The 12,607-nt window shown below is 38.7% G+C and overlaps 1 protein-coding gene across 1 annotated transcript in view; it reads left to right on the top strand.

The window, feature by feature from the left end:
• Window positions 1-12,204, top strand: part of LOC127626760 (ataxin-2-like protein) — a 31,123-nt gene extending 18,919 nt beyond the window's left edge. Inside the window, exons 15-24 of the mRNA XM_052102778.1 lie at window positions 62-369; window positions 2,984-3,053; window positions 3,160-3,288; window positions 3,376-3,442; window positions 3,722-3,900; window positions 7,548-7,680; window positions 8,270-8,376; window positions 10,524-10,706; window positions 10,857-11,028; window positions 11,652-12,204. Of these exons, the coding sequence (XP_051958738.1) occupies window positions 62-369; window positions 2,984-3,053; window positions 3,160-3,288; window positions 3,376-3,442; window positions 3,722-3,900; window positions 7,548-7,680; window positions 8,270-8,376; window positions 10,524-10,706; window positions 10,857-11,028; window positions 11,652-11,707 (1,404 nt within the window). The 3' untranslated portion in view covers window positions 11,708-12,204. The remainder of the gene's footprint in view (window positions 1-61; window positions 370-2,983; window positions 3,054-3,159; window positions 3,289-3,375; window positions 3,443-3,721; window positions 3,901-7,547; window positions 7,681-8,269; window positions 8,377-10,523; window positions 10,707-10,856; window positions 11,029-11,651) is intronic.
• Window positions 12,205-12,607: the final 403 nt, after the last annotated feature.

The raw sequence follows: 12,607 nt of genomic DNA on the forward strand, positions 1-12,607 counted from the left end.
TTGTTGTTGATGTGTTTGATTAATTTGTCAGATGTTTTACTGTTGTCTCTCATCTCTGTAGCTCCCGACCAATGGAGGCAGTCCCAGTCTTCCCAGTGTACCATCAGCACCCACACTAGAGACTCCCAGTGCTACCCAGCCTAGCTCAACTAAACCCACCACACAACCAACCAGTCCTGTGCCAGAGAGGAAACCCAGCTTAAACCAGAGCCATCAGGGTCAGAATACTGCCTCGGCCCCTCCAGCTGAAGATCCCAAAGAGAAAGAGACCAGCGTCCCTCTCGCAGATGGACAATCGCCAGGAACGCCTCAGCCAGCCAGGACCCCAGGCAGTGAGGACCCCAGACCAGACTCCACTGCAGCAACAGAGTGAGTGCAGCGCACTGGGCCGCAAATAAGATTTACCTTCTTTCGCCAGGCGGCACTTCGTAGCTCAGAATTTTTAATCCTCTTTTGAGCCAGGTTCAAATCTCAAGTTTTTACTCTCATTGGAGAGATTTTGTACTAAAAGTGTAATCAATTCATTTAGGGATGCACTGATATGGAATTTCTGGCCTGAAACCGATAATTCACAGCTCATTGTGCCTGATACGATAACTTTTACTTTTTGCATTTTTAACTAAGGATGCTCCAATGTATTGGCCACCAATATTTATTGGCCAAATATTGACCAAATTAAAACCATCTGCAAATCAGTTTTAAGCATGACTGATGGTTAATTTATAATTATTATCGACACACTTTGTAATTCAAACTCTTTAAATTCAAATGTACAATTCAGAAATAATTATAGCTACAGAATGTAGATGGGTTGGCACTCCTAAGAGCATGAGATATTTCATTTTCATTCTTTCTCACATTAATGAGGAAAAGCCATCATTAAAGATGACACACTTGTGAAAGCGGCTCTTACCTATACATGTAGAAACATTATTCCACCTTTTTGGAATTGCCATCTTGCTTAAATATTCTGGAAGGATGTGTCTCTATATGTGTAGAAAAAACTATTATACAGAAAAGAACCTTTCTTTTATTATTATTTTTTATGAAAGATTCTATATACACAATTTGAAATTGTCAGAAAATATACTCAATATTAACTTATGTTTGATAAAGTTACAAGGATATTACAACATGATTAAATTATGTAAAAATAGTAAAGCAAAAAGATTGAAAGGCTTCATTTAGAAATAGTCTGCAATCAGCACTTCAGTTAGCTCTTCAGTCAGCATTGTGTAAGCAAGCGGCACCCTCTAGCGGTCTGGATGGCATTTTCCATTATACCACAATTTAACTTGTTCCTTTGGTAACTATATTTTACATTTACATTTCTGCATTTGGCAGGCGCTTTTATACAAAGCGACTTACAGAGCCCTTATTACAGGGACAATCCCCCCGTAGCAAAATAACAAGTACAAAATAAAAAAAATTCATATCAATTATCATGTAATCATTTAAGTAAAACGATGATCTGATGACAAAATACGGTAAGTGGCAAAATATCGTATTGGCCAGTAGGTTTTTGTTCAAATCTGTATCATATCTGCCAAAAAATGTCATATCGGTGCATCCCTAGTTTTAACCCTTTAAACTGGATCTGCTAGATAATTACTACTGAATTACACCAGAAGTGTCACTGTGTTATAGATGTATGCTGATTTAAATGAGAAATAAATGAAATTACAGTCTGGGTTCTTGCAGATCCATAAGTCTTAAATGATACAACAAAAGTCTTAATTTTTATTTAAGGAGATCTTAAATTTGGGGGCGGAAAGACAGAATCGTGATGTGACCTAATGTGATTTATCAAACTTCAAAATAATATGATTTAATTAAATTAATGCATGCGCTGCGTCCTTCAGAGTGAAAATGCATCGCTGTTGTATTTTCTTCAGTCACGTGGGGGCTTATGAGCGTTTTCAGCTGTTTTAGAAAAGTTCACAATCATTAAGCCATATCTGAAATATATGACAAGCTATCACTAAAGATCAGCTGATGATGATGTTGTGTTGATGAAATATGACAATGTTTGTTTTTAATTGTTTATATTGTAATACGCTGTAGATCAATGTAGGAGAGCACATTTTATATCCCTTGTTTGAATGAGCAGCTGGAAGCAGTGAGGCGCACACATAAAAAAAATAAGAGTCCCCGGTGTATTTCAAAGTTATAGTGCCTTTAAAGTTATAAGTCACACTAGCAGACTTCGAACAACTCTATTTTGGCTGAGGGCGTCTCACTTGTTAACTGTTTTTCTGAGATCTCGCACTCTTTAGTCCGAGTTACGACAGACTTGCAGATGCAAAATAGTGGAGGGGTAGCAGACATAATGACTCCCTCAAAACTCTCTCTGATTTGTTGTCACTTGGAGCTTGCCAAAAAAACAACAGGAGAACCACGTGAGCACAAACAATTGTAAATGAGTGATTGTTTGAATTTCGGTAATCATGAACTAGGATCATGTGAGAACAGTGTCTAAAGGCGCAGTCACATTTACCTTCGCACAGGGAAATTCTGTGGGAAAAAGACTGGCAATGGGTATCCGTGCAATATACTTCTGGTGGTGAAGAATTTCCACCCTTGGGGGTGAAATAAACTTAATCGTAACCAGAATTGAATATGGAATCGTTACATTGCTTGCGATTCCCATTAACCATCTATGTGTTGCTTCAGCAATTTGTGCCTGAATCATGATGCTGACAAACTTTAAAACACATTTAATGGATTATATATGATAGAGTTAAAATAGGAGATTTATGATGCAGTCCCATCATGCCTAGCCAATTTGAGTAAACGTCTGCACCACTGAGTGTCCCATTTTCAGACCCACCCTTCATGCTTGTCATTCAACAGTGTTATTTCTATGGTGCCGACAGATTGAAGATTTTTTTATTGAAGATTGAAGGGTTTTAATCATTAACCATTTCAAGAGTGGGGGGAGTTCTTTTGTAATATTAAACGTGTCATCTGGTTTCCATTTTAGACAACTGAAAAAATCCACTTTGAACCCCAATGCAAAGGAGTTTAATCCCAACAAAGCAGACTTGAATCTGGTAAGCACAGTAACCAGTGAAGTAAATTTGAATTGTGTTATACAAATACAGTGCCATATAGATGAGTGTTAATAAATAAAATCCCATCATTCTTTGTGTGTCTCAGTCAAAGCCGTCTACAGTTCCCACACCCCCTCGTCCAGTTCCACACAGCCCGTCTGTGGTACTTCAGCATGGACAGAACATCTACAACACTTCCTATTTAGGCTACCTACCCCAGATACACTCTGTACAGGTAACACACAAATACATATACAGTTTCAGCACATTGAATCCAGTGTTGTGATATTCTCCAGTATAATGCTCCTCTGTCCTTGATCAGGCCCCTCAGATGTATCAGTACACCATGTCTACTGTTAACCAGGGTAAATACCCCAGACCTCCGAAAGGTAAAGACCCTCAGGCTTCTCTTACTTGAGTAATTCATTCAGTTCAGGCCCTAAACATACTCTACACAAGTATGTGAACACAAATTCCTATCTATGCAAGCTCCATTTCATGTGTCATTTATCAATCAGAACACAATTCATAGTCGGTTGCCTTCTCGGCATTGCCGCAAGGGGTGCTGTTGTTAGAAACAGAGCAAAAATTAAAGCCTTGTATTTTTTACCTGTTAGTTTTTAACGGATATGTCAAACACATATTTGTGTCTCTGTGTGTGTGTCAAGGTTCTGTAGTGGCTTCACGGTCGGATCACAACTCAACAGCGCCACCCATGTTACAGGCAGCTGCATCTGCTGCGGGAGCATCAATAGTGGCGTCACCGTACAATCAGACATATCTTCAGTACAACCCGCAGCAGTACACACAACAACAGGTCCTACAGGCCATGAATCCATATGCACAGGTACAACACGTACAAATAACAGAGCTTATCAACACATTATAAATTAGCATACATGATTGAAGCTGTATGATTTGATGCTTTCTATTTACTCTTGTACTACACAGTTTACTTTATCTTAGCCCTACACACTGATAATAAACCAATAAAAAAGATTTTAAAATTAAACAGTGCATTCCCAAGAATCCTTAAAGTTCAAGTTTTTTTTAATTTTATTTACTTATTACTAGCTGGGCGATATCGTGATCTATATCGATATCGTTTTAAAGAAAATCCACGATAAGCTTTTGAGGGATTTTCGATATTTACTGCGTATCGCTAAAACACAAGCAGTTCGGCTTTCTCAGGCTGCGTTTCCACAGGGGCAGACGAAATCCGCTCAAAGGCGCTCACAGCGCTAGGAGAGAGCTCGCTCCGCACCGCTGCCAATCCTACGATCCACCTTGCGAGCATGATGCTCGGCTTTCATAGGAATTAATTGAAAACGCTCTCAGCTTCGCTCACAACGCGCCAGTGGTAACGTAGGGTCAGACTGGATGAACTTGCTAATGCTAGCTGCCTTGCTAACAATTAGGTTACGTCGGACACCGGATTGATTCCATCCGCACCGCAAGACTTCATGACAACGGTTGTGCTCTCTCATCGTCTCTAGTAAAGAGCGTGACAGAACAACAGTGATGTGGACAACAGCTCTGATCTTTCTGCACTGTAATCTTGAATATTGTTCTCTAGCAACAAACATGCATCATTTCTGCCCTGTCCCGCTCCGCATGCGTTGCCTCTTTTCCCTGCATGTGTGTAGACATGAAGCACCGCATGAGTTAACGTGGTTTCAAAGCACCTTTTAGACCAAAACATTTTTCCCTTCTAAATGTGTCTTTATTAATTGGCATGTTACGAGCCTTTAATAATAAACAAATCGATTTCTGTTCTAATTTTGTGAAAATGAATTAGATGTCTGGAATGTATAAGGAAAGACTAAAATTACTAGTTGGTACACTAGTCTCTCACTTTAATGAAAATATACAAATGTTTTTTACATTTTTTATCAAACGTTTTCAAAATGTTCTCTCGGGACACCCCTGAACCCACATTCAGCATCATTCCACAGTCACAAGGGCTTCTATTCCCCATATTGGGTATCTGAATCTAAAGAAATATAAAGATTTCATTTTAATGTAAAAATATTCCAACACATACTGGACTGCTGTCACTATGCTTCAGAACAAACAGACGATCTTTTAACATTCATTTTCAATTGATAAACGGTAAAATGGGTAAAAGATCCCACAGACCCCACTGCTTTGGCCGTCTCTGGACCCCCTGTGCAGTTTTATAGAGACTATTTTGACTGTTTAGAATTATTTTCTTCTTCTTTTCTTCCATCAACTTTGAAATAAAAAAGAAAGTGCAATGTGTAAATGTATATCGTGATAAATATCGATATCGAACAATATGAAAAAGATTATCGTGATAACAATTTGGGCCATATCGCCCAGCCCTATGTGACGACACTTAATTCAAAATCCAGTGACCGTTACCTGACAACTAAAAAAACGTGTCAAAGTGGGAGCTTATTTATAATTTTTTGATTTATTACATTGTGACTTTGAGGGGTACATTGATTATCAGAGAGTCTCATAGCAACCAAACTGATGTTCGACGCTGCAATGCTATCATTATGATCATCAAAATGTGTATTTAACGGTGTTTTGAACATCTGTCTCTGCAAATGTTTGCTAAACACGTTATATCATTTAATTTAAGAACTTTGACTCGTTAATGGATATTAGTTAATAAAAGTAAATGTTTGTCACTGACTGTAAACCTCACTGCCCTGAGTGCCGAAATGTGTTCCGAAACACACACCTGCATCTCGACGAAATGGGAGTTAAAGATTTCGGTATGAGTTTCAGATTTAGAATTAAAAGTATCATTCCGTTGCACTCTCACCAGATGAAATGTGGAAATTCCGACTCTGAGTTTAATGGAATGCTTCATGAATCATTACAGCAACAACAATACAGAGCATTGCGGCTTTTACCACAGGAGTGAACACTTGGACACACACACACACACACACACACACCAGGTTAAGCAGCACATATACAGCAGGCAAGTGTTTCTAACAGCTAGACAGATCGCAGCTGAATGGAGCACAATGCAGCGTCTTCAAAACTGATTTTCAATTTAACACACATTTAAAGCGCGATGGTTATGGCGTCTCCTGTTAAGCCAACGATGATTTGAAAATATACTGTTCAGACATTCACTTAGATTACTACAGTAACCTGAAGGAAGAACAGACAGACGCACACTGTGCACATTCTTTCATTGAGATGGGCAGTTAATCTTCACATAATGACAAATTATGATGCATTATCTTTTGATCATGCAATCTTTTGGACATTTTGTAACAGATTATTTTATAACAGCCTATAATAATGAATAGATGATATACTGGAACAACAAGACGCAATGCAGCAGCCAAAGATGTTTGTCAGACATGCTATTATATATACAGTTATGAACATGTCATTGCCTCTCGAGTACTTGACAAGTAATTAGTCTGAGTACTCGAGTATACAAAATGAATAAAATGCCCATCCCTACTTGTTAGAATTAACTATTAGTCCATGTCAGTACTGATAACTAGAGATCTATCCAATAATACAGTGCATTTGTAGCATCTGAGATTTATTTAACACAATATATGCTCTGTAATTCACAAAAATAAAACAAAGTATGCAAATAACAAGCCCTTTTGTAGATTTTGGTAGAGGTCAACCGATATTGTTTTTTGTGTTAAGGTGTTGGAAATGGCGATAAAATGGATATATTAGATGTGTTAAACATTTTTCTTAGTCTCTCCCTACCATGTCAGGGCAGCTCAGACAAAGGCTACAAGAGTCCCAGTTTCAGTTGTGCATCAAAATCCCAATAATAACCAAAAAAAAAGTCAGATTTGGTGCATAATGCAGGACTTCTAACAGTAAACAAGCCCAAAATACATTGTTATTTTGAAATGTCGGTGCTCCATTTCTGCTCACACTTTCCGATATGCAAAATAAAATATGTAGCCTTGCAGTCAGCTACAATGGATTACAATTTGTGAACACATTATATATATATATATATATATATATATATATATATATATACGGTCCGTGAACTATCATGAGTTGATTTGTGTCGATAACCGCTAGTTCCAAAAGCAACTGTCTGTGCAAGTTAATCAGCAAAACTGATATTTGTCAAATTCTAATTGGCAATTTTGTTAATCGGCCAAGCATAGATGGCTATCGGCTGAATCTCAAAATGACAAATTATCATCCGATTTATCTGTCTTATCAGTAACATTAGCACAACATGAGTGACCAGAATGCTCTTCGCTTTTGCTTGGGCATGTGAAGTTTTCATCAGAGACCTGTACCCTTTCAGGCCTGTCAACAGTGTGTGTTCATTTTCAGCGTGACAACTTTTTGAATACCTGCCCTATTAAGCGTATACTTAATTAACTTGAATAAACAAATCTGTGTATATTCAAGGTGCCCCACATTTCCACTAAATACACCCAAATAGTTGTCTTTGATGTCATAAAATTAGCATGCTTGTGAAGCATTGTCTTACCATCTGTCTCTCTTTTTTAGCCGATGTTCTCAATGTTGCAGAGTGGAGCTCGTATGTTAGGTCAGGGTCACCCACAGGCTCTCAGCCTACCTGCAGGCACACAGTTCCCTGGACAGCCTGATGGCCCTCAGGGGCCACAGCAAGGCCTGTATGGTAAGATGACTCCTAGCAGTTAGTGTACTTGCTTGATGTGTGAACAGAGATTTCAAGTAGACCCACAAAAATTAAGCATTTAAAATTCAATTCAGCTTTACAATGTGGCTTTTGATTAATAAAATAAATAATACCTTTTTTATCCACTTTTTCTCCCAATTTGGAATGCCGAATTCCCACTACTTAGTAAGTCTTCGTGATGACGCGGTTACTTGCCTCAGTCAGGGTGTTGGAGGAGAAGTCTCAGTTGCCTCCGCTTCTGAGACCGTCAATCCGTGCATCTCATCACATGGCTCGTTGTGCATGACACCGTGGAGACTCACAGCATGTGGAGGCTCATGCTACTCTCCACGATCCACACACAACTCACCACACGCCCCATTGAGAGCGAGAACCACTAATCACCACCATGAGGAGGTTACCCATGTGACTCTACCCTCCCTAGCAACTGGGCCAGTTTGGTTGCTTAGCAGACCTGGCTGGAGTCACTCAGCACACCCTGGATTCAAACGCGTGACTCCAGGGGTAGTCAGCATCAATACTCGCTGAACTTATATTTTTTATTAAGGTTTTATTATTCTCTGTTCAGCTCCACAGACGTTCTCGCATCATACAGCTTCCGTTCATCATCCTCAACCCTCCAGCACACCGACAGGAAACCAGCCCCCTCAACACACTGCACCCAGCCCAGGACAGGTAACACACACATTAACTCAGCTGGTGCTGTTCTACAGTTTCCAATGTATGAATATGTAAATGTGTAAAAGTGTAGAATGCAATTGTCTTGTGTTTTAGTTTTATATTTTTATAGCTCAGTCCAACCCTAGTGATAATAGAAAGAATAGTAAGGCATTATTATTATAGGTATGCTCGTGACATGACTGTGAATAATTTGGCATAGGTGTGGGTGATATGACCAAAATTCGATATCATGGTAAGAGTTATTGAAAATCACGTTTTTAATACACTGTTCTCTGAAAACCGTTCTGATTCTGATCGGCCAATTGACCATCTAGCAGTCTGATATTTCTTGTATGTCAGTGTATTTATTTATTTGGCAAGTAGTCTTGTAATAAGCAGGATACGGGCAGTCAGACGTTCATTTTCCCAATATTAACACCAACAGTAATCAGACTCAAACAGGTGTTGGAATTCAGCTGTTTCTAGTGACTGTGATTTCTTCTCACATACTAACATAATTTATGAACAAGTATTTAATGTCCATTTATTTATTTGGTAGGTAGCCTTGTAAAAAGCTGGAAAATCTACAGTCGTCCGTTCATTATCGCAAAATGATTGTACCAGCTGATGGTCGTTATCGTCATAGATATTCTTTTCTGGAAAATCAACAAAAAGTTATATATATATATGAAATAACTCTGTGGTAATGCATATTTTTGTATAATCCAGTCCGTGAATACTTAATAAAAAGTACTAAATCTCATTTGATTACTTTCTCTTTATCTTGAACTTGAACACTAATAGTATACAAAAAAACTAGTCTTGGGATCGATGCCTTTTTCACACATCAATAATCAGAAGATTTTCCAGATGATTATCAATATATATATATATATATATATATATATATATATATATATATATATTAGTGATTTATTCACATAAATTGGGCTGTACGTTGCACAATATTCTTTGAAAACATATTTCTCAACACAACTTTGGAAAGTGTGAGCAACAGGGTAAATTAAATGGGGTTGCGCACCGGATTATGGATTGGCACGAGGACTTCGGTACTATGACGTGGCAGCAGTGATCAATCATGAAAATGATGATCGATAGTGATCACGCATGATGTAACTTTTCACTTAATTCGAAATCCAGTGACAGTTACCTGACAACTAAACACAAACATGTCAAAGATGGAGATCTTTTTGTGATTTGTGACTTTGATGGGTACTTTGATTATCAGAGACTTCACATGGCAAACAAACTGATACAATGCTGCAATGCTATAGTTATAATAATCAAAACAAAGAGAGTGAAAATCTGTCTCTGTATCATTTCATGCAAGAACTTTGACTCGTTGGATATTAGTTAATAAAAGGAGTGGTGGTGGTGTAGTGGGCTAAACCACATAACTGTTAATCAGAAGGTCGCTGGTTCGATCCCCATGGCCACCACCATTGTGTCCTTGAGCTAGACACTTAACTCCAGGTTTTGGAGGGGGGATTGTCCCTGTAATAAGTGCACTGTAAGTCGCTTTGGATAAAAATGTCTGCCAAATGCATAAATGTAAAAGTGAATGATTCTCACTGACTGTAAATCTCCCTGCCCTCCGCATTTTGATGATTGATGTGAACATTAACTAAAGCTCCTGACCCGTATCTGCATGATTTTATGCAATGCACTACTGCCACATGATTGGCTGAGTAGATAATTGCATGAATAAGTAGGTGTACATAATAATGTGCAGAGTGTGTGTATATCGGCATACCATCCAGACCTAATTTGGCATGTAGGCAGCATCACATGGATCCTTCATGGATAAGACAATCCCAGAATGCGATGAGTACTATTCCTTCAATAGTATTGGTATTTGAGCATAGAGATTGACTAATTAACCCAATGTTTGTGCTATGTTTTTATGCTCATTAGTGAATTGAATTTTGTTAGTTTAGCAACATGCTAATATATTGAAATCAATTGTGAGTGGAGTCTTTCACGCACTTTGAGCGTTCGAAATGAGTCACTTTAGTGACATGGCTGCTTATGTGGACAGCAGACAGTTGGGAACAGAGCAAATGATAGCTTCCTTTTTGTTATTTCCTTATTCCTCTTCCTACTTTTGATTTCTCTCTTTCCCCTTCTCTCTCTGTGTGTAGTCGGGTCAGACAGGTCCTCAGTTGCAGCAGTTATATCACTCTGGGCAACTGTCAGCCCCCACGCCCCCCAACCTGCCGCCTGGACATACCTCACCACAGACCTCATACCCGCTCCAGGGCTACAGTCTGCACGGACATCAGCCCATGCCTTACTCATATCCTACTCTGAGTCAGCTCACTCAGGTAATACAGTCTGATGACAAAACAAATGATGATTAAAAAGAGTGTAAAGTTTGTTTCAACCAGTCTGTTTATTTGTTAACAGATCATCTTCTCTGATGCAAAGAGGTTTTGTCAAAGGCTCTAGGATGTAATTGGTTGTGTGTTTTGCAGGCTCATGTTTCAGGGCCAATGTCAGGCCAACACCACTCAGGCAATCATGGACCACCACAGGTAGTGATGCTGCACGCCCCGCCCCCTCAGACTGGCCCAGGTTCCTCCCCTCAACACCCACAACATGGCCCCCATCAAGGACCACCCCAACACTATGCTTATTTACATCAGGGTACAAATTCATATACAACAGTTAAAACTAAAACATTATTATTGTGTCCATTTCTTCATTCATTCCTGTTAAGGCGCGGTCACATTTGCACGGCAAAATTCTGCGGATGAAGTACATAAAACTGCCAAGCAGCCTCTTTTTTTTTTTTTTTTTTTTTTTTAATGCTTCACTTTATACTCTGGTAGAAACGCACCACTAAAATGATGTCCATTGTGAATATTCAGTATAGCGGTGTACGAAGCACTGCCCACACAGAGGTCACTGCCAAACCAAGCAACTTCCTATTGGTCAACGTGGCAAATTCGCCTGACAAAGTTCACCAATCTTGAACTTGCGATATCTGCGAGGGGAAATTCTTCACCACCGAAAAACCATCAAGCGAAATTCTTCAAAGCACAGTTTCCCCTTATGATGACTGTATTTCACCAGGCTATGGTTAATGTGACCATGCCTTTTAGTTTGTTTATTCATGCAATACACTGATTGAATAATGAATCAGTTGTATACAGGAAAATAAACATAATATAAATGGCTCCTATAATGATGTTGGCATCATTAAGCATTCTCGTTGTAATATTGTGCACGCCATAATGCAGCTCATAATGTTTGTTTTCTCTCAACAGTTCCGGTTCAACATCATCCTCAACAGCAGATCCCATTCCACCCTCCAGGAAACTGAACCTCTCAAACTACTTATCCGCTGAGACTAAGAGAATGAAGACACAGCTGCCCACTCATCATGAGCTTTCTCTTGAATTCAAGACTTCTGGTTTGGATGTAAATGAAGCCAGGATCAAAACACTGTTAATGGAACTGGATCACACAACACGAACCCACGTCTGGATCAGTTTTTTCAGAATCCTCTGCTTTTTGTGAAAGAAGAGGCATATACATCGTCGTTTTAGATGAACAATAACCTGCGGGTGGACACCATTAATTAAGATGTTTTAATTGAACATGCAGACACAAATTTAATTTGAAAGAATTTTGGAAGGAAACAATAACTGATGGGACTTTTATCAGGAAAAATAACTTTAAATAATATATTATACTTGTAGCAACCTGCCTTTCCCAGAGACCCAACCAATCTTGCTTTACCTTTCCACCCTTTCCCTGAGGACATAATAAAACATAGAAAACATACAAAAAAACAACAACAATAAAAATGACCAAAAAAATAAAGTTTTAAACTTCAAATAATTGTGGCATTGTCTTTCATTTTGATGAATCATTTTATTTCACAGTATTTTTATTAAATGCATCTTAAATGTTTTTGGATGCTGATGTTTAGCTCCTACATTAGTGCAAGTTAGTTTATGAAAAGTCTTAATTTCTCAACCTACCCCATAACAGTAAATCCAGAAAATAAAGGGCGTTCACACTTAGTGATTTGCAGCAACCAAGAAACCGGAAGTCGCTGGTTTTCAATTAGAGTTTTGAGGCGACATAAGCGTCAGCAACCGCTGGCGATACGACAAAGTTGAGCAGAGTTCAGCTTTATGGAAATCGTCAAAGGGAGTGCTGACAGCACACCGATACAGTTTGATACTGTACAATGACTTTTCAATTTATGATCACT

This window comes from Xyrauchen texanus, chromosome 33 (genome assembly GCF_025860055.1).
Source record: "Xyrauchen texanus isolate HMW12.3.18 chromosome 33, RBS_HiC_50CHRs, whole genome shotgun sequence".
NCBI classification, from domain to species: Eukaryota; Metazoa; Chordata; class Actinopteri; order Cypriniformes; family Catostomidae; genus Xyrauchen; species Xyrauchen texanus.